The sequence below is a fragment of the Apteryx rowi genome, unplaced genomic scaffold (assembly GCF_003343035.1).
Source record: "Apteryx rowi isolate R43461 unplaced genomic scaffold, aptRow1 scaffold_130, whole genome shotgun sequence".
In the NCBI taxonomy this organism is placed as follows: Eukaryota; Metazoa; Chordata; class Aves; order Apterygiformes; family Apterygidae; genus Apteryx; species Apteryx rowi.
In genome coordinates this window covers 18361-41821 of record NW_020447531.1, presented here as the reverse complement: position 1 = coordinate 41821, position 23461 = coordinate 18361, and the positions used below count along the sequence as shown (strand labels likewise).

Genomic DNA, 23461 nt, shown 5'->3' with positions numbered 1-23461 from the left:
GCCTCGCCTCGCCTCGCCTCGCCGCTGCTGCGCCTTCTCGTCCCCCCCCGAAGGCCTCCCGTCCCTCGGGCTGCGCAGCAGGTCGCTGCCTCCGCACACCTGCGAGCGCACACAAGGCAACACGCGAAGGGAGAGCGCTTTCAAGGGGTGCTTCTGGTTCGGGGTCTTTCTCCGAGGCTCGCTTTATGCTCAAGCTGCTGCTGCAGAGCACGGTCGAGCTGTAGTGCTTCGTCCCTGCTCCAGACCGCGTGCGAAGCGCTCCTTCTCGAAGGGGCAAGCCGGCAGCGGCTGCAGAAACTGAGGTCTGGAAACAGGGGACACAAGGAACTGTAAGTTTTTATCAATGGCCTTTCAAGGGCAGTGCTCCTGGGAGCTCTGTCAGGCATCTCACATCCTGCCTTCAGCCCCGTGGCCTCTGGAAAACTGAATGGCTTTAAGGGCTGCCAAGTGCTCCTTCGCCAGATATTTGATAATCAGATAAAAATATAATGACAAATGACAGGAGAAAGAAGGAAGCATAGAAATACTGGAGAAAATGTAGCGGAGAAGGGATTGAAAGCTCTTGGTTATCTCTCAGGGCGTCTTTTCTGAAGCCAGCTTTTCGTTCTGTTGCAGTCATAGAGCAGGACTGGAAGAAAATCTGAAGCAAATGTTTCTCTTCAACAGGGATTTTGTAAAAAGCATGATTCATAAATTATGAGGAGTGGTACTATCTGGATGCAGAAGATTTGGAAAAGTGGGGAAATAGCAATAGCTATTTAGTAGCTGTTGATAGGAACTACTGGTGAAGACAAGCAGAAACTTAATTGCAAGTCAAAGATTTGAACACAAACCATCAGAAGTTAAAGCAGTTAAGCCTCAGAAATTTTATGCCAAAATCAGACCAATAATAAGCAGTTTTGACTGCATCAATTAAAGGAAAATTTTGCACATATTAAACGTAGCCTTTTAGCTTGAATAAGTTTACAAGCTCTGTGCTTCACAACACTGTTCCGTGTTTTTATAGCATACTCATTACAGTCAGTAATAAAGTATCTCAGCTCTTTCTAGTAGTGCGTTAAGTGCTATAACTGACACATGTCCCATGTTATTTCTCATCTCCTCAGAGGGAGAAGTGTGTGCCATGAAGTCTTGTTTCTGTTTCAGTATGGGACTTTGGGATTTCTTCTTCTGCTTAAAAATATATAGAAGACTGTGCACACACATGTTTGTGCACATACCCACAAAGAGAAAAAGACAAGATCAAAGAAATGTACCTTGTCCTTGAGAAGACAGGGGAGTGTTTGATGCCCCTTTCTGCCTTGGAATTTTGTTCCATCGTTTTGGAACGTGGAAAATGAAAAGAATATTGTGTCTTTAGCACAGACATTAGGCAGTCTTTCATGTATCTTTGGACAAGGCTGTAGAGTGTGCTGAAGTTAAGTACTGAGACCTTTACCTTGATGTGAGCTTTTGTGGAAAGCCATTATTGAGACTGGAGGAGAAATCTGAAAAGGTTGCAGTAGATGGTATTGTTGAAGAAGATGCAATTCAGTATCCTCTTAGTACTTCTCAAGCTTATCAGGTTTTATGCCCTACATATCCTGCATTTGTCTAGTCAGGAACAAGGTTGGAAAAAATGGTGGTCAAGGTGTATGTGATTTGAGGAGTTTATTATTTTCATTCTGTCTGAATCATCAGTCTCTTCTATTTTCTCAGCCCTGTCACAAGGGAAAGCCCTGTTGTGTTTCAGCACAGAATGTCAGAAGACTGAAATGATTTAGATGGGAGTGGGGGAACTACCTGTAGTCAGCACGCCTGTAGCCAATATTGGTATACCATTAAAGTAATAATTGAGGTCCCCTGTTTGTAATTCTGTGTATTATTCTATAAGCAGATTCATTAGCTGTCATGGTTGAATTGGAATTGTATTTGAATTTTTCTTTTTTCTTTTTTCTTTTTTTTAGCTGTGCACTAAAACATATTGGACCATTGCATTAATGAAATGAGGATCTGTCCAGGGCCTCTTCGTCCTTCGCTTATACTTCCTTGATTTAGATTATGTAGGTTTAATATCAGATCCAGATGTAACCAACAAGATTGGACAGACCAGAGGTGACCTATCAACATGCTAAGAAGGAATTATATCTATTCTTCTGTTATCACAGAGGTGTCAGTGGGTGTCATCTTATTGACCTGCAAAGAGCCTAAAATGTATGGTAATTTCACATGTGGTATATATTTCCAGGTCTATTTAAATTAAGTTATCTTGGATTTGATGCTTGATGACAAGATGAATTCATTACTGCCAGCCTTCTCTTATTAGATTTTCCACAGGGGATAAATTTTGATAAATTTGAGGATAAAGGTGGTTCACATGGAACTTACAGCATCACTCAGCCAGGTCTTGATGATGTAAGAAGTCTTGAGTGTCTCATTGCTGATGAGGTTGTAGATTTTTTTGATGACAGATTTTGCACTGATGAGCCTCAACTTGAGTTCATGACATTTTGTGTTTGCTCTCGCCAGTTTGTAGGTAATGATTATATGCAGTGTGTAGTGTGTGTTCATTAAGTACCTTAGATCTGCCTGTTTTGTTTCCTTGGACACTTCCTCCCAGTATCAAGCTGCCAAATAGTTCTAAAACTCCATAGTATGCAGGCAGCAAACGGTTATAGGTAGAAAAATGTGTTTACCTTTTGTGTCCAAAATAAATATAATTGCTTCTACTATTTTTAAATCTTCCTTACAGGAGTTCTTTTCTGAGGACTTTGATATAAGTAACATTCAGAAAATACAAAGTCCAGGTACAGTTTGTTTATTTTTTACAATGGAGAGCTATTTTTGTCTTATATTGATCAGAGAAAGTTTACTTTGTGTGGTTCGGTTACTATGTAAATCTTCACGGCATTGGGTCTGATGACATGCTTACACTGTATGTATGCAAAAACTGTGCTGCAGGGTTATATTTATAAAGGCCCTTGATGCAGGGAGGTTAGATGCAGCAGGTAGAGATACTAAACTCTAGTGATTTAATATTAACTAGATACAAACTGCTGAGTTTAAACTATTAATCTGATAGATATCTGATGCATGAATAAAAATTAGGCACATTTATTCTTACCCTTAAAAGCCTGATTCAGCAGGGAATTACTTTAAGTACTTAAGTAATCCCATTTACTTCAGTGGGACTACACATGAGCTTTAAATGAAAATTTGCAAGATATCTGTGCTCAAATAAAGCAAAGCTCTGAAGAATGTTCTTAAGTGCTCTGCAGAACAGAGGCAGGGTGTTTAACTGATGAGCTACAGGAGCCGCACACATTGTACCGGAGGAGTTCACACAGAGGACTGTAGCGTAGGAGGCAGAATAGAGAAGTAAAGGTAGTACAAAAGCCACAACATAGAAGTTTCAAAGGCAAGTAGAAAATTCCTTCTTGGTTCCATTTGAACAGCCACAAAGTTAATGCCAGCTTTTATGTCTGGAATCTAAATTAACAAATTTATAAATGTAGTTCTGACTGTATTTTTATACAAATTATGTTGCCTTACTTATAGAAAGGAACATTTCACTTTTTCTTACTAAACTGGCAATTCAAAGAACTTGCTGTGAATACTGTAACTCTACAGGATTTTTTGCAAAAGAGGAAATTCCTACTATTATTTTGAGAAACACTGTGTTACGAAACTAGTGTTCCTAGCTGCATAGGCAAATGTGAGTTTTACCTTGCACTTGAAACCAGGATCTAGCCAGAAAGACACCAAATTTAATTCCAAACATACTTTGCTTACTCAGTGAATACAAAGTTATTATTTGCTTAGTAAAAGTGCTCATAAAGCTTATAAAAACAAAAACACCAATTGTTTTCTAGCTTTAAAACAAGATGAATGTGTTCTGTACCCAGACTTCTATTTTCTTCAGTGTTCTAAGTAAGTGAATTAGATTTTAAATGAAGGTGGGATTTTAAAGAAATGCATCTACATTGATCATCTTAGTTTCTGAAGTGATTTTAATAGTGACAGAACTCTCCATGCAAATAAGTTGTACTGTAATGATTTTTTTTAAATGTACAAAAATATTAGGTTGTGTTATAATTATGATATGCAATAGTGTTTTGATTATGAATGTTTATGAAATTATGAGAAAATATGAAATATTATTTCTGATCCTTGTTAAGATTTAGGGTTTTTTAAACCTTTGTATGTCTGCAGGACAAAAATAAGAGTGCCTTACTATACCTTAATCTACTCTTCTTTTTATTTAACTCTAAATATGTTTGGTTTATAATGCTTGACTTGAAGAAAAGTGCACCATCACTGCGGTGTGTTTTACCCTAAATTACCATCCAGAGAATTCTAAAGGTGGAAAAGACCTTCAGATCAGATTTATCACTAGCAAGTTTTTCCTAAATGCTAATTTGAATCCTGCAACTGCTGCAGTTTAAGTCTATTGCTTCCTCAGGGAACATAGGAAAAAGTTTATTGCTCTCCTCTTTCCAGCAAACTCATGAGTGTTTGAAGATATTTCATCATGTCTTCCTTTAGCCTTTCTCTTTAGACTAAGTAGTCTAGATCTTTCATTTTTTCCTCCTAGACCTCTAACTGTCACTGTTGCTCTTCTCTGGACTTTCTCTAGTTACTTTATGTATTTGTTGAGGTATGATTTCAAAAACAAAATACACTACTCTAGCTAATATTTGACTATATTAGAGTAACGTAATTCCATGTGCCTCCCAAATGATGCTGTTCTTTTATGCTGATGATGTTTTGACTAGTTATCAGTTTGTTCTGCTATTGTCCTAATCCTTTCCCACAGAATATTGCTTAATCAGTTGCTTCCCATTTTAGTGCAGTTGAGTTGCACTCAATACACATTCACTTGAACTTTTTTTTTTTTTTTTTTTTTTTAGATAACTCCTCCAGGCTGTCAAGTCTGTTTTGAATTCTAATCCTGTATTGCAGCTCCTCCCTATTTTATACAGGTAGTGAACTTTTTTCCGAGATCAAAGTTGTTAAAGAAAGTGTTGAATGTTATAGAATTCAGTACAGATTTAACATTTGATACATCCTTCAGGTGTGGGAATGAATAATTAATAAGTACTATTTAGTAACTGTAAACAAAGTGTAGTCTCTCGCCACAGTTTTACCTGTGGTGATCATATTTAACTAACATCAAAAGCTTTACTGAAGTCAAAATACATACATCTCTTTTCCATGTGCACAGTTCCTGGTAACTGTGCCAGCTGTGTAATCACAGTTAAACTTTTCAGTGAAGGCTGAAACAAAAAAAGCATTTAACATTTTGGATTATCTCAGCGTCAGATCGATAGCTTTCCCTCCCCTCGGAGCAGTGGAACAACTCTTTCCTTGACCCTCCCCTGCTACTACTAGACTGTCGTTTCCTTTTCTGACCATTACTAGCCGTATTTCATTCCGTGCTTTGGCCTTTCTGATTTTGTCCCTACATACTTGCGCTATTCTCTAATATTCTTCCTTTAGCAATTTGACCTACTTTCTACTTCCATATACTTCCTTCTAGTGTTTCAGGATCATTGAAGAGCTCTTGATTTAGTCAAGTTTGTCTCATGCTACATGCCTTTTTTTCACGCATATTGAGATAGTTTGTGTTTATGCCCTTCCCATTATTTCTTTGAGAACACAGATCACTCTTTGGAGTTTAGTATAAAATAAAATCTAGTGGAGAGCACCTCTAAGATTGTGGTTTTCACGAGAAAGTCCTGGCTGACACTGGCTTGAGTTATTCTCATGCCCCTCAGCCCTCCATGCTGCCAGCACAACTGTTTCTTCAGTGAGCTGTGATTTGGATCAGGGAACCAATCCAGTTTAAAAATAATCCAGCAAAAAGATTTTTTTGTTGTTCTTAAAGCTGAATCATTTTATTATACTATTCACAGAGCAGTTATACAAACAGTTGCCCTAATGCAATTGAAAGAGTCCAGAAAAGCTGGCAGCTTTACAGTTCACCTCTTGTGTTTTAATTCTATTCTCTCTTTCCTAGGAATTACAAACAATATTTTTCTATGACCTGCCACCCAAGTTGCCCTCTACTCTTGCATTCTCACTCAGTTTTTCCTTGTTGCTCAAAAGGAAAGGCTATTCCAAATTTGATATAGTCACTTCTCTGCTGGATAACAGCAGAGAACATTGCATTGTAATCTTGGTGTAGCATTCTCCCTTGGTTGTTGAAGTCCACCATTTTCAACATGTTCTGTGCTTTGAGCAATTAGCAGGAGCACCCAAAGCTCTTGAGTCCTGTGATGTGTCCTAAAGATTTTCCGGTGGCCTGAGGAGATCTGAGGTCTGACTGAAGCTTTTCCTACTGTTTGGAGTGTTTGTATTGCTCTCTGACATGGTGTCGTGCCACATGAGAATTAGGATTGTTTCATGTTTTCTCAGTGACATGCAAAGCATCTCTCTCTTTTACCTGGATGTATGTTTTGGTAAAAATTGTGTAGCATTTTTGAGATCTTAATTCCTCTGATAACTTTGGTGTAAATTGGCTAATGAGCTAAATAATTTTCATAGTTGTTGCTTTAGTACTTTGATACATAAATAAATGTTTAGCAGCCTGACGTGCTACTCACCATCTTGTCATTCTTCTGACTCTCTCTACTGAGATCCCCTTACATCTTCCCCAAGATCTAGGCTTTTTGCCGTGTTTTAGGCCACCCATTGATTTCAGCTTAAAACCCATCCTCATTAGTTAGCCTTTTTGCAACCAAGGATCACAGATCTTCTCAGAAGTTTTGGTAAGAAGAATTTCTCCATTAGACAGACAGTCCCTGCTCTGTAGTTTCTATTTCCTGCAGCATGACTCTGTGGTTGAGGAAACCAGAACTCTCCTGATCACACCATCTGTGCAACAAGGAGCGCATCTCCAGAAAGCAGCTGTCCCAGCATCCCAAATCTGTAGGGACCGCAGTTCTTCACATTACTCTGATCTGCTTTGATTTTGTCTGGTAATATTGTTAGTGACCAGTTGGATGAGGCCCTCTGTCTATCTGTATTCATTCCTAACTCTGTCTTAATTGTGAATTTCTTTTTTTCTCCTTATAAAAATTGAAGTGTCTTGGTTTTTTTTCTCTCTCTCTCTTTTTTTTTTTTTTTTTCTAAGTAGGAAGTTAATGTTAAGATAACAAATACTGTTAAAATACTTTATGTTCACAGCCATGTGTATTGGCATGCAGTCTGGTTTATGCCATCCTGGAGCAGATCAAAACAGCTATTGCATGCTACCAATGAACTTGTGTTTGTGCTTCTTATTCACTTGCTGGTTGTTAACTTTATGTAAAAAGCCATTCTTTTGCTTTTGAATAAATCAATTTGTGAAATCATCATCATTCTGGAAATGAGTTATAGGTATAACCGTGGGCTTTTTTTGAATGGTCATGGAGAAAAAAGAATGCGAATGCTACCGGAGAGGCAAGAGCTGAGTTTTTTTTGCTCTTTGATGATGGATATAACGTGGATATTTCTATGCACTGTGTAGTTGGTTTTAAGAGTTATTTCTGTTAACAAAGTCTTCAATAAGAGAGCTGAGCTTAAGTGTTCCAAGGGTCTGAACAGCAGATACTTTTAACAGAAAGCCACTCCCTCATTCTGCTTAAATTTTGATGAGGATAATATGGCATACTCTAACTGATTTTTTATTAAAATAGTCAAAAAAGAAATAAATGCTTGTTAGGCCCAAATTCGTAAATGCATCCTCCTGGTATTTTTCTGGAGTTTATCTGCTAATGTTTCTCTTGGGGGGAAAAAAAAATTGTTCTCAGAGCAGCTAACATGTAAATTAGATACTTAAACATGTTCTGATGTTTAACTTTACATGAAAAAAATATAGCAAGAGCTTATGTGTGTGTGTGTATATATACACACACAGATATATATATATATACACACATATATACATACATATATATACACACACATATATACATATATATATGTGTGTGTGCGTGTGTGTTTATGTATCATCATAATCAGCCTAACCAGTGAATCAAAAATCCTAGCTGGGATGAGATTTAATTTATTTTTGGTTTGCTTCTAATCTGTTGGCTTTTCTATGGCTGATAGTTTTACAATAGTGTCATGGTGTTTTGTATGATGAAGAAACCTGTTCACCATGTGGATGATACCAATAGCCCATTTTGCATCTTAAGAACTGGCATTCTTAGCAGATATACTTTATATAATATTGCATGGCTGCCAAATATTTTTCTAGTTGTCCACTAAAATTTGGTGTAAAGATCAGATTCTGCTCTTTGAAAATTGTATCCACCAAATAATATTGATAAATATCTCTATATTTTAAGTGCGGTATAATTTTTAGGCTATTCTTTTGGTGAAGTCACATGAATCTGTGTTTGCAGCTCTGGTTATGAATAGGTTATACATATTTGTGCTTCTGGCAAGTGTGATTTAAGATATAATTGGTATTTGTCTTATTACCTCATGCTTAAGCACCTCATGCTAGGTGTGCAGTCTAAAACAAGATTCCTCACATTCTTTATCAAAGCAGCATCCTTTCTTAACTGAAGTTGTCAAGTAAACAGAGTAAACTTTTTATGTAAAAGGTTATGATCTTGCAGTAATAGGTTCTTTGTGAGAACGAATCCATTCTTTGAAATTTTGTAACCCAATTATGCTCTGTATTCAGCATATAAGAGAGAATTTTAATCTAAATTTCATATGGAATATAAAAATATCCCTTCTCTGATTATGTCTGTTCTAATCATGGAATTTATATTTTTCCTATAATACAGTATGTTTGAGAAACAATTATACGGCATTCTATCTGTTTTAAAGTGGTCTGAATGCATAATAAATATGTAATTGGCTCATTGAATAAACAGATGTATTAAATTAGGCAGGTATTTGCCATTAAATCTGTCACTCATAGGTATGCCTACAACCAGTTTTATTATATAGTCCATGAAAGGAATCACCTTAATTCATGTTTTCATTTATTAATTCTCAGATTTGCCAGTGTCATTAAGCTGCATAGTATTTGGGTATGCTAAGTATGAAGTTTTGATCACTGATTTAGATGAAAGATGTAGCAAATGATAAACAAAGAAGCTCAAGTGTCAGTTATTTCCACTGAACTGAGAACTAAAATTAAATTTGAAATTCGCTTACTCCACATGACAACTTCATGAAGTGTTATGTTAATTTTGCCCACATTTAACCATGTGGTATTTTGGCTTACATGAGGGTCTGCCACAAAACCCACAAACCTAATAGATATGAGGACTGGGATTCTGAGATAAGCACCAGAAGCCTGCCAAGATTAGAAGTAGGAGGATACATTTTTCTTTTTGTGTATAAAGGACTATTGATGCTGCAATTTTTGATTGTCTAACTAAAGAAACTTGTAATGAGATTTGATTTTTAACAGCTGGATGTTCACCATATTTGAAAAGTTGGGCCAAATGAAATATTTTTTAAATGTTAGCCATTTTTGAAAATCTTTGACAGTTATTTCCTATGCAAAATTTCACAGTCTCCAGCAAATGGATGAATTAGGCACTAAATAATTGTGTGATTCTTCAGCTTTAGTGGTGAAAATGTATTTGGACAGGCTTAAGAGAGGAAAAAAAATTGCTATACTTCATGTGCCATATAGTGTCAGTGGTATGTTTTTATTTTTTCGGTTAAAATATTTTAACATTGGCAAAATGATAATATTTGAAGTTTGAAAAGTGTGTGTATCGTTTTAATGTTTTGTATAGTTGTTTTTTTCTCCGTTACAAATGAAGCGTAGATCCTATGCTGTGTTGGGCTGAATCACTCACTGGAAGAGCCTGGTGCTCTCTATTGGCTACAATGGAAGTTTCGATTCATATGTCTAAAAGCTACTTGCCGTAAATTGGGAGAGAGAATCCTACCTGCACTATCACTTCCAGGAATGCAGTATTTTTTTTTTCTTGCTCTCACAATTTCTGGGAGACACAGCTGCTGTTCAGGCTTTGAGGTGTTGTGCAGAGCTGGAGCTATTGCGCTGTTTCTGCCAAGCAGACCTTGGTAAAATTACTCAGTGGAGTCTTCGGTAACAGCTGACTAGCTTTACATAATATGAGAATAATTCGTAGTTGCCACCAACCTGTGTTAAGTTTTAATTTGCGGTGACTGATAGGCTTGTGCCTCCATACTAATCTGAATTATTTTATATAGCTGTGCCTTTCTTACAATGATTCTTACAATGATTTATTTTATCTTTTTAATGTTACCTAAGTGCCAAATCTACTTATACTAAAAATATATAACATTGTTATGGAAATAAGCATATGTGTGAGTGTATAATGAAGCTGTTAAAATATAAGTCTTCAACATGCAAGTAATTTTGCTACCAATAAAATTTGTTTGTTTTATTTCATCCTATCACGCTTGGAGTGAGTGTTGAAAGATGAACAGGCAAGCATTGCTCAGCCAGAGGGGAGAAGAACGTCATACGGCCCCCAGAATAGCTTCAGCAATAAATATGGTCACGCTTTTCTTCCCCTGAGATAGACCAAGATCATATTTGTAGCACCCAACAGGTCTGCTGCTTACCAGACATTCAGGGCCTTTGATGAAACGTTTACAAATGCAGCTGCAGTTAGGAGAGATCTTGTTCCAGCAGTGAAGAAGCTGACATCAAGAAAAAGGGAGGAAACAGAATCACAGGCCAGACAGTTTAAACAATACAAGATTTATGGGGAACACAAACTTAATCACAGTATGAAATACTGCTCCAAGATATGAACCTTGTTCCTGTTAGACTCTCTTTTCATGTTAACTTGATTGTGTTTGCAGGTGACTTAGAACCACTGAAGCGTGAAGCTTTTGTGAAGGAGGAAAGGTGGACTGAAAAATAGCTCTTTGTTTAACAGTCTTAGGTCATACACAATGTCAAAGTTGGTATCAAAATGTACTATAAAATGAAGTTGGAGAAAAGCTCAGATTAAAAAGTTGTTTCCGCCCCCAATGTGTTCCAGTGTGTTTCCTCCCCATGTGTTCTCACTTTGCAATATAATTAAGTACAGTAAGACAGCCCTCAAGGTCTGTGGCCTATCTGGCATTTTAGACAGAGAATTTTAAATATTCAAGCCTGCAAGAAAACACTGTTTATTTCTTCATTTTAAAAAGACAGATTATCCCCTCTGGACCAAAAGGATGTTCTTACTTCAGTGTGTCTAAGTTCTGTTCATATAAACTCTTCTGTTAACATAGTGTCTTTATTTCTTATTTCTGTATTTTACGATGAGGACAGTTAACAAACAAGTCAAATTCTGTCTTTGTGTTCACTCCACTGCTCTTGACAAGACATTACAGAAATCAGATCTAGGCTTTGCCCCTTTCCTCTCCCTCACCCCCCACATTTATCAGTCTCTAAAATTTGAAAAGCTAGCTTTAGCTTTTGTAGCTTCTCTGCTCTTCTGGCTTTGTCTGCCCACCCTCTATATTAGCTAGGGTGTTAGTGGAAAGGGTTTGTTATTTCAGACACATACCATCACCTGCTGTACTCTCTTCTCCCCTACACTTGCACAGGGCACAGAGACAGCTTCATACTTTCATTTGTATCAGTTACGCAGGATTTAAATTCATCCCTTGCTCTATATAGCCTAATTTTTTTTTTTTGGTCAGATAACTCAGTAAATGCTATATAGCAAGTGCATTTTAGTACACATTCCTTCAGCTTGCAGTAATGAACTACATCTGTTTTTCTTATGAAAATCTCATTGAGATAAACATGGTGAAGGAAGTGTGTTTGCAGAGCAGTAGCTCTGGTGTTTGTTCTCTATTTCAGAGTGACGTTATGCAGTTAAGAAAAAATCATGCCAGCATGTTTCAGTCAGTGCCAAAAGAACATAGACAGCTACTGCTGCCCAAAACTATATCTTGTCCTATTTATACTTTTGCAAATGAGGGTCTTGCTTATGAGAGGGTTAAGGCGAATAGTGTGTTTGTGTGCTATTTGATAATGAATTTGTCCAGCTATGTTTTAATTTCTGCTGGTTGGGGGGGGGGGGTTGTGGGTTTTTTTGACCATGGGAAGTTTGAATTTTGGCATAGTGGCATAGGCAGTTTGTAACAGTCAAGTCACAGAAACCTAATTTTTTAAATTGTCATTACTCACATTGGAGTTAACTTCCCTGGAAATACTTGTGTGCTCCCCACAAAGCAAAAAGAGCTGACCATTCCTGCCTATGCAATACACCTAAAATGCAGATATTGAGTATTAAACTCAGATATTTGAGAAATAAAACTCATCCACAGACTCAAAGAATAATTTAAGATAAAGTAGAATCTCTTTGGATCAGGACACATAGAAGGGGTTTACTAATTGATAGCAGCTATCAATCTGATTCGTTTATGTTTGTTGCACCAACACTTGCAGGTGGGGCAGAGGCAGATGAAAAACTTGAAGAACAATTATCAGTCAGATAGGGACTAACTATTGCAGTAGTTCAGTGAGAAACAGGAGAAAAAATGCAATTCTGTGTGAATGCCTAACAAAATAGGATTCCAATAACTAGCTGAACAGAATGGAACTTGTGTAAATAGGATTTTGAATCTCCCCTGTCAAACACAGAAATGAGAGCTGGTACTTTAAGTTATGCATGTATAGGGCCCTCCACTGGGAAATATCAGGAATAAAGCTTCTAGTTGGCTAAAATAGGTGTAGTGAGAAATGGGACGTAATGCAAATTTCTTCAGCTTTCAAAATTCAGTAAATATAACAAGTTGATATATTATAATTGATCACCATGTTTTCCTTTTAGTTTTTCTTTATTATAGTTGTGAAAGGACTTCATCACTGCAATACTGGAGCATAATTTATGTGATATAGATAGAAAATAAATATGTTAGTATAATAAAAAATATTATATCCATGCTTCCCTACAGACTAAATCATGAGCCAGATTACCCAGCTAGCCCTGATGGGTTTTCTGCTGTAGTGAGGAATCCATGGATGACACAGGGCTGCTCTTAGAGCAGAATTGCCTTCATCCTTGCTGCTGCGCTGGTGTAGGCTGCTGTAGAACAGAGGACAACCTAAGCATTTAGAAGTACTTTTCCCCTTCTTACTTCCATCTAATGTGGTTATCAAACTGTCTCCTGAAGTGAAACTTGAAGTATGCTAATAGAAATATTTTAGCTTATTATTGTATGCTTTTTAGTCCAGACTTGCACATAGGTAATGGACAAACACCAAGAATTAAGGCTGAAGAAATAAGAATTTCCTTATTTAGAGAACTGTATTTTTGTATTGTGTTAATGTTATCATGAGTGATGACTCTTCCTCAGTGGAAACTACTTTTTTTATTCGTCAGTGAAAATGCTTGGAAGTATAAGAATAGCTTTTAAAATATTTTTAAAACATTTTTGCAGATGGTTGGCTGAAAAAGATCAAATGTTTGGTTTAAACTCATTCTATAAGGTATTTTTTAATAGTTTTGGCAGCATTTTCAATAAAAAGTATAACCAAGATTTTCAGAAATTTTTTGACAGTGCTAAAAATTTGGGCACATTTCAGGGATGGAAACAATCTGATTTCTACAATTTACAGGAAAGATCTTTTAAAATTATTTTCCAATCACAGAATACACTTCATGAGACTTCAAATGACATTTCACAAAATTGTTTTAATCTCTCTGATTTCCTAAAGTCTTTCTGTGTTTGGCTGTCATCATAGCTACTGGATCTTTAAATTTCACAGTGTCATTGCAGTGGAATTTGAACATAAGACCCATTGAAGTCAATGAAAGTCATCCCACTAACTTTAGTGGACTTTGCTTCAGCATCTAAATAATCCATTTTATTAGCTGAAAGTTGCATACTCTTTTTTTGACCAAAAACAATAACTGGAAGATACTATTTTTTGCATGTATTGTTTGTGCTGTGGTAGCTTCTTAAAATTTTAAATGGCAGCCAAAACTGAATGTGCTAGACACTTCTGTGCAAACATGTAACACAATGGCTCTTTGCTCAAAAAATTGTCATCACTATGAGATTAAAAAACAGTAGATAAATCAACACCTGGATGCTGCACACAGAAGTACAGAGCATAGGAGAACTTTTTAATAGAATTTCTACTCATATGAGTTGTCATGTTTACTCATATGAGTAGTCACATTTAAGTTAATGTAACTGAAGATGAGCAAGTGATGAATTTGCAGAACTGTTCCTAATATCTCAGTAGCAATCAAGTTCCTTAGCCAGCATATTACATATGCACAGAGAGACAACAAACACAGTCAAGTAGATAAAAACACAGTTTTAGATCTTTTGAATTTGGCTGATATGTTGGATCTTATAATTTGAAGATTCTGTTTGTATAAAAGCTTGATGAGTGATAGGTTGGATAAAGCTGGAATGAGAATATCTAGATTTTAAGGATTATAGCTAAGAATCTGGCCTTTTGGGAACTCATGCAAATGTATTAAATGTATTTCCATGATAAAAAGCCTGGTATTTCAAGAAATTGGATTCCAGTACTAAAACTGTTGAAGGTTTTATAACATTGAAAGAATGAATGTTTTTGTTATATCTCAAGAACTAGGAATGCATACAATCACGACTAATTATTTTAAAGTAGGCTTATTATAAAACTACTAAGAATAATTTTATGAAGAAAAAATCATTATCAAGGAGTATCTCTGAGGTATTGATATCTGAATTTCCTTCTACATGAAACAGGATGGACTATGGTATTTAGAGAAAAATAGGGCAGAATTTTGTGGCAAAATCTCTGAAGAAAACCTGGTGTGATGTGGTAAGTAACTTTGAAAGTGAGTAAATAAGTTCTAATTAATAGATGGATTGTTGGATGTAAAATGGTAACTCAGTGATTATATTTCTTCAGAAATATGTAATAGCCATCTAGAATTACTTAGGTTGGCACCCCTCCATGGTTTTATACACTGTTAAGTTAGGGCACAGATAGTCTGAACTGTGACTGTTAATACATAACTTTGCTTTGTGGTCTCATTTCTAAGTAGTTACGTATCTATTTCATCAGTCATCTTGAAAAGATAGTTCTCATGAGAATCAATATTTGATCTCACCAGCGTATATGAATTCTGTGCTATGTTCTTTTTGCTCATATGTCATCACCAGTAATGCAGAGTTTGCAATGGGAATTTAGTCAATAACTACTGATGGCAGAAGGTCCAGAATAGAATGTCTTATTTTCCCAAGCAACATTGACTCCTGCGCCACTGTCAGTTATGCCATGTCTGCACCTAGAACTGAACTAATGATTCTGCTAATGATGCATAAGTGGAATACAGCTAATTTTCACCTCTAGCTGCATAGAAAACAGCCAAAGTTTTTTTTTCCCATAAAGTAAACAGACTTGGTTTTGATTATGCACAAAGAACTGATCTGTTAAGTAAAAAACTGTCATTTTTTTTACTTGCAGCAATCACTTTTATAACATATCTGGCCTAGATGTTTCCTGACAATATCATAGAGTGATTGGTAAAGTCAGGAAGAAAACAAAACCAGAATCCTGATTTCCAGATCTTTGACCTAATTTATACATCTGCTCATTAAGTCTGTTTTGGTACAACTTATATAAATAATATTAATATCAGCAAATTTTCTTTTCATGAGGTAAAAATCTGCATATTAGAAAACTTGTATAGGTGTGTGTATATACATTTTATAAAAAACATACAAGATGATAAAAAGAAGGGCCCAAGAGAGGCCATACAGAGAAAAAAGGCAAGAAAATCAGTATAGTGAGAGAAGTGACTCGTCAGACAGTGACAGTCTGCTTTCAATGCCAAAGTGCCAAGAGGCCAACTGGATTTGCAGTTCTGTATTTCTGTGCCTTGTGCTTCTTTTGTATTCATTCTACTTACACATTAAAAAGCACCTTCACAGAGAATAACTTTCAACTGTGTAAAATATTGGAGAACTCTCTGTAAATGCATTTGGATTAAGGTTTTCCAAGAGGTTCTGAGCTTTTTCATAATCTGGCACTTCTGCTGGCTTTCTTCGTGCATTAGAAGATAGAGGGGCTTAGAGGAAAACATACAGGTATGGATAGGTGTTAATTCTGAAGAAAAAAGCCTCAGCTATATTTCCTCTTGAGCACTCCTGGAGAAAGAGCATGCTTTATATCATATTTTTAGAAAAGGGAGGCCTCTTGTGGTCAGTTATGAAAACAGCTTTTTGCCAGGCACGGGCGAGGGTGTGTGTGGCCACCCTGAGCACCCTGTGACGTACCGGCCTGGTCCGAGAGCTGCTGTGCCAGCTCGACTGCCCTGCTCCCAGCCTTCCTCTGCCTTGTGCTACATCAGCAATGGTCTGGGAAGCCAAACAGTTGCTTATGAAAGCCAGGAATATAAACATGGATATGCTGGTGGTATTTCATAGCAATATTGAGGCAGGGGTGTGTGAGGGTGGGTAAGTACCTGAATATGATTGTAGAAGCCCTGTTATCATTGAACAGGTCAGCAGCAGGAAATGCTGTTCTTGCTGTTCCTCTTTTCTGTATTGTGTTAGGACGTATATACCTGTGATACAAATGTGTAAATATTTTTTTGGATTCTTTTCCTTCTCAAATAGGCCAAAACAATAAAAGGACGATTTTTTTTACTTTTCAGATGGAGTGTCCTGTGGAAAGTCATATGAAAATGCTCACATTCTAAGTTAGGGACATCATGTAATCAAAAGCAGAATAGATGTGACAGTGTGCTCCTTCCCCCCCGATGTGCTCTCTCCCCCTCAATCTGACCTCCCATAAACAGCATGTAGACAGGGGCTAATTGAGCACGCGCCAACTAAGACCCGTCTAGCATGCAGATATGACTATGAGTCAATCATCTCCCCCCCATAAACAGGGGGCAGCCCAGAGCTCATTGAGCTCTCCTGCACGGCAGCAGGCTGCACTGCAGAACCTCCCCTTGAGCAGGGAGGTCTCTCAAGGTTACTCCTTGGGGTTGAGAGATTCCTTACCCGCCACAGATCCTTGGTAAGTGATTAATAGCATGCTGAACTTTTGCGAACATCATGAAACTTTGCTGAGTTATATCTCTGATTAATTGTGCACTTAAATCCCTTAGAAATAAACTGTTGACCAAGTCTGAGACTAGGATCAGATCCAGCTGCACCCAGGCACCTCTCAGAAGGAGTCTGGAAAGCAAGGGGGTCCTTTCTGAACCTCATGACTCAATGGGAGGGTCCCCTTCACACACACTCCTTTAGACATGAACCGTTGACCAAGTCTGGGACCAGGATTGGATCCAGCCGCACCCAGACTCCTTGCAGAAGAAGTTTGGAAGCAAGGGGGTCCTTTCTGAACCTTGTGACTCAGTGGGAGGGTCTCCTTTGCACTTGCATCTGATCCTGTCCTCTATGCAATAAATAACTGAGTGAACTTTGCCAATCGAATCTCGTTAAATCATTCTTATTTACCATTGAACTTTGTTAAGTCACTATCTTACCGCAATAAACATAGTGCTGCTTCTCTCTTATGAGTGAAGTGTGTTACTCCATTCATGGATGTTACTCCATTCATGGAAGCTAAGCTGTAACTAGCTTCCCATATCTGCATTATTTATGAAATATATGACATATGCAATTTTAAAATGTTTTGGATATGAGAAGACAGTGAGAAACATTTTATAAATGTTTAAATAAAAAACCTTTGCTCTTCTGAATTATTTATTATTGCATTGTTTCCTATGAATTAATTTCTCTTTCTCTGTTTAAATGCTATTTATTTAGGAATTTAAGACTCTTAAATACATTTGATTAATGTATATTTCATTAAAGAGTCCAGATACTTTCTGCCTTATCTAAGCTTTAACGTGTTCATATCAGAAAATCTTGCTAGTTAGATGGGTATGTATGTGAGTTATTATATTACTTCTGAACTACTTTCCCAAGATAATGGGCTCACACTTGTCCCTTTTGCTATCTAATAAGATAAGGCTTTTTTACTTAATGATGAAGAATTCATACTTAATTGCAGACTGCTTCAATACAGTTGATGTGCTAACTTGAATAAAATAAAACATAGACCTCACTTTCTGTGAATTTAGGCCTCTAAATCTTTGTATGACTAGCCATTGACAACATTTTAAACACTAATAAAAGCAACAGTATTCAGCAAAACTGAATTCTTTGCTGTTCTTTGCACATCAAAAACTCACTGGTGTAATTTCTTTTTTAACTGGGTGATTTAGTATCAGACTACAGGACCATATAATGCTGCTGCTTTTCTTTCCTCTCTCCCACATGGTTCAGAAGTAAGAAGGGAACATGAAACAACAGTAAATTTCCCAGTGCCGTGTTTATTGTACTATTTTTTGAGATTAAGAGGAAAGTTCAAAGTTCATGCAGCTGAAGCTTCTGGAGTAAGCAAAGTTAAATCCATGTAACTAAATGCCAACTCACAGACATGTGTGGCTATAAAAATTATGAAATACTAATAATTGTTTTTCATCTCTAATACACAGATTTGAACATGTACAAACCTCAAGGAATGAATAATTCCCATGCAAGCTATTCATTTCTATAACTTATCTGAAAAGCTGCTGTGGGATCTGATCTAGATCTCATTAAATCAGCAGTCTGATGCTGTTTGAACTTCAGGGATAAATGAATTGCATCTCTATTATAGTACAGAGAAATACAGTCTTCAGATTCCTCCATGTATATCTTTTTTTCTAACACCTCACCCTTACAGTGAAGATATTAGATATATTTTAGTCATCTTGTTAGTTGTTCTCTCCTGACTTACAGAATAAGTTTAAATCCAAGATTTTCCTTTCAAACAGAGCCATTTTATTCTCTTTAATTGCCCTTCTAGTCATCTAAAATAGGTAACAGAACATAACTCAGATGTCCATGTTTGATATTAAATAGATTAGTTGAACAAGAAAATTGAAATGGGACAGTGATCTGGTAACTTACAAAATGAAAACACTTTGATTCCAAGGCTAGATTGAAAAAGAAAAAACCCTAAAATACAGTCTCTAGTGTACGTAAATTTCAAAAAAAAAAATTTTTTTTCTAATGTTATCCAATATCCTGTTCTTTGCCTTGAGATTTTCTAAGATCTAGTTCTGAGGAAATGTACAGCAACCTAGGTTAGAGACTATGAGAAAACCTGTGCATGAGTGATGGGTTAAAGCCCCAGTGCATGAGGGTGCTCCAGCACTCTTAGACATACAGCTTTGGAGAAACATTGCATCCTTGTTATCCACTCTAAGCAAATTCTCCAACTTTTCAAAGAATTAAAATTAGGTTAGATAAATTCCCCCAAATTTACTGACAGTAACACACTGACTAGTATCAGATAGGTATGAGAAGCCACTCATTGTGCCTGCCCTTCTGAGGCTATTTGTGAGTGACTGTGAGTGGTCACTGGGAGGTTGCAGGGCTGCAACTGTGCCCCTCTTGTGAATGGTGCGGGCTGGGAACTGGCTCTTAGTTCCTTCCATTCTGATTTATAAGATTTGTGCATTAACTTGTCTCATTCAGTGACTTAAATTCATCCCCTTGCTTAGTGTTCTTGGTTTAGTTGATGATATTTAACACCCCCCAAGGGTGTTTATTGCTGCTTAGTATTGCCCACAGGCTTACTATTAGAAGCTTCAAGAGAATATTGACAAATGTGTTGTACAACAATTAACTGTCAGGAATCATATTCAGTTTTGTGTATGGTGTTTCAAGACCAAACTCTTGGCCATGATCACAAAGTTTAATAGCTATGAATCCAGATGAAAATTTTGGCTCAGTTGACACTGATAACAAAACTCCTTTTGATTACAAAAGTGTGAAAATTTCACTTAAAATCAAATGTAATTGTTACTGGGCTGTAGCTCACAAGGTATTAGGTTCAGGTCTTCTTTCATGCATTCTCCACATGGTGGGGACCACTAATGGTGGGCTGCATGGGGCATAAAGAAGTGGTATGCATGACTGAGGTATCTTAGTTCACCTAAAGTAGTCACCTTTATGGTTGATGCAACAGTTGGCATGAGAAGAACAATATTCTGGGCTGTGTTAGCTTTCCGTGTTTTTTTAGTTTGCTCGTCTGATTCAGCAGATAGTGCCTAATGGATGAGGCTTCTCCTATCAGCAATTGCATCTTCTAAGCTATCTCCATTCTGAAATACAGGGGAAGCATTTTCTGATGGGAGATGCTAATTTTTGTTATCAAATACTTTTCAAGGACTTTACTTCATTTAGGGGAAAAAAACCTGCAAAATTGCCAAGTACTTCTAGACTTCATCTACAGAAAAAAATCAAGGTGCTTTGTCTCTGTAGGTTGAAAGAACACAGCTCAAGGAAAAAAAGATGTGTCTATTTTCATAGAGTTTTATCTTTAGTTCTACCTGCTGTGGTTATTATAAGTTAAGTGCAGTTGGCAATGCTGTTTATACTGATATGGTCCAATTCAGGGTGTTTTCTGGTAACCTTTATCATTCCTTTTTCCCTTAGAGCACGACCTCAGTATCCTTTAAATTCATGGTGCAAATATTTATTTGTTCGAGGAGAAAAAAAAAAAAAGCGGTCCTTAAAAAAAAAAATGCTGCCATGTGATCTCTTTCCCTGCGCATCCATCTTCCTCTGCTGCCCTGGGGAAAGCTGCGGACGGCCCCGCCCGCGGGGTCTCCTCCTCGGCAGCGCCGTGCTCGGAGCGGCGCGGGGGAAGCGCCCCGGGCCGCGGGGCGAGGCCGCTCCGCTCCGCTCCGCGCCGCCCCTGCGCTTCAGCGCTGCGCTGCGCTGGGCGGCGGCGGCGGGCATGGCGCTGGGCGGAGGCGGCGGCGGGGCGGCGGGGCGGCTGGTGCTGTACCACTGGACGCAGTCCTTCTCCTCGCAGAAGGTGAGGGCGGCGGGGCCGCAGGTGCTGGCGGGGGTGAAGCAGCCGGCGCAGCTCTGCGCGGCGAAGGAGCGTTTTCGGCCGCCTGGGAGGGACGCGAGAGGGCTGCCCGCTGCCGGCCGGGCCTCGTCGTGGCGCGGCGGCCCCGGCTCGCCTTGCCGAGGGCCCCGGGCTCCCTGCGGGGCGTGCAGCGACCTAAAATTAAATTGGGTGCCCGCGAGAACGCAGCCCCCCGCCAGGCCCTGCGCTAACGTGCTGGCGCCGCTCGTGCCCGCAGAGCGTGTCACGTCAAGGGACACCTTGCCGAGGGGTACCCTGCAAAGGGCGTAGCGTGAAGGTGCACGGTACAAATGTGTGCGCTGCAGTGGGTATAATGTAAAGGGACACCTTACCGAGGGGTACCTGGCAGAGGGTTGCTATAAAAGATGCAGGGTGGAGCAGTTCGCCCAGAGCGAGCAGCAGAGCCACGAGTGGAACCCAGTCCCCTGAGGCTGTGTTGGGCCACATGGGGTGGACTTGCTCGGCAGACTACACGTTTTTGTCCGTGGAAGATTTTTCATCAAGTAACTCACTAATATCTTTACAGGTGCGCTTGGCAATTGCTGAAAAAGCCCTCAAATGTGAAGAACACGATGTAAATCTGCCGCTGAGTGAACACAATGAACCTTGGTTTATGCGTTTAAATTCTTCTGGAGAAGTACCTGTCCTTATCCATGGGGAAAATATTATTTGTGAGGCAACACAGATTATTGATTATCTTGAAGCAACATTTGTAGATGGTAATCTTACAGACATTTCTGTGTGTTATCTTTCCACTGTGCAAGTAACGTGCAACAGTTTCTGTATCACTATGTAGTATTTTGTTTGTGACCAGAAAATGTTTATAATCTCACAAGTAAATATCTCCAGTAGTTGGTGGTAAGGGATAAAATACATTCCTTTCGTGACCTTCCAGCACCTGGACAGGTAGCTGTAAATTAAACAACAACAACAACAACAATACTCTCTTTTTTACCCATTCTGCTAGCATGACAAAATAAATAACATGAAAACACGGTTATGTACTAGTTCTGTAGTAAGACTGTCACTGATAAAAGTAATATATTGAATGGTAAGTTGCACAAATTCTGCTGTTCCAAGACAGCTCTGCCTTTTTGTCCAGAAAAAAGAATGATATACGTTGCTGGTTAATTCCAGAATAATCTTAAAAAGTAGAAGATAGAAAGAGCAAAGTATTTTTGGTGCCAAAAATGGAATAAGGAGGAGAAAAAAAATAGGAAGAATAAAATTAAAAGTGAACATGTGCAAGCTTTTGAAATTCTCCATGTCTGTAGTGCTGGAAAATAGTCCACCTCATTTTTGAAGAAAAGAATTAAAATGCACAGCTGTATTTTTTTTTTTTTTTTTTTTTAGGTGTAGAGAGAGAGCACATTGTGTTTCAGAGGTTTAGTGATTCTGCAGTGGCTTTAAATGATTTTCCAGCATGAAGAAAATTTCACTGCTAGGTGAAGATAATGTGAATTTAATGCTGGCATTTTAGTCAAATGAAGTGTCAGGACCTGGGTAAATTGAGGGTAGAGTAAAACTCAGCGGTATGCAGGAATACCTCTAATGGTGCTTCAAATAGGATGCCTTTACTATAATATTAATAATGTTACTGCTGCAGTAGTAATGTTACAGTCATAATAGCTTATTTAAACCTCTGTTGTGCCCTATTCTGAAAGAACTATAGGGTTATGTGCCATGATCCCTCCTATCCCTAGAAGTACAAAATATATGTTGAATCCAGTTCCCTGATTCAAAGGCCTCAAATCCTCCTTTACATGGGTTGCTGCATAAGAATAGAATTATTCAAATGTTTTAGAATGAAGTGTGAGTGTGTACATTTTTCTGAGGAGTGATAACCCTACTGGGTTACAGTGGGGGACCCTGCTCAGTAGCAGAAGCTTTCTTAGCATGGCTGTGTCATTTGTGCTAGTTGGGTATAACTGAGGTGGCTTTGGGAGTATTACTGTTGACAAATTACATGGTTCTTCATTTTTAACTTTTTTTTTTTTTTTTTTTAATTTTGTGATTGTATTGCAGAGGAAGTACCAAGGTTAATGCCAGAAGAAGGGAGCATGTATTATCCCAGGGTGCAACACTATAGAGAGCTTTTAGACTCCTTGCCTATGGATGCCTACACTCATGGCTGCATCCTACACCCTGAGTTAACAGTGGATTCCATGATTCCAGCCTATGCCACAACCAGAATTCGTAGTATGTACTGATACAGATCTGAATGTGTGTTGTTTAACAGGACGTTTGATTACATTAATCTGATATCTTATCTTTAATGGGCCTTGAGCAGAATATGTAGGGCACATATTTCTGGTTTTAACTGTAGTCCTTGATAATCTGTGAATATACTTGCTATTTGTTTTTGTAGCTTATGATGATTTGAAAGCGTGGAAGAGGAAGTGCTATTTTCTAGGCATATATGGAATTAATTTTCCTAGTAGTTGGAAATGTGCTTTCTGTGCATAAAAGAAAATGGCAGCTGTGAATTTTTTAATTTCTGATCTTGCTGCTTATGCTTGTAAAAGTGTTTCCAAGGAACTGCAGTATTACTGCTCACACCAAACCACCACACTG

General features: G+C 38.0%; 1 protein-coding gene across 7 annotated transcripts in view; it reads left to right on the top strand.

Moving 5' to 3' along the window:
• The window catches only part of GDAP1 (ganglioside induced differentiation associated protein 1), a 39279-nt gene that overhangs the window by 6129 nt on the left and 9689 nt on the right, over positions 1-23461 (top strand). For 3 of the 7 annotated variants that reach the window (XM_026056272.1, XM_026056276.1, XM_026056275.1), the window contains exons 2-3: positions 21414-21606; positions 22913-23086. In XM_026056272.1, the coding sequence (XP_025912057.1) occupies positions 21501-21606; positions 22913-23086 (280 nt within the window). In that variant the 5' untranslated portion in view covers positions 21414-21500. Of the gene's footprint in view, positions 1-61; positions 330-1946; positions 4962-14682; positions 14716-21413; positions 21607-22912; positions 23087-23461 lie in introns of those variants that run through there. The other 4 variants (XM_026056271.1, XM_026056270.1, XM_026056273.1 and 1 more) reach the window with 3 other exon arrangements.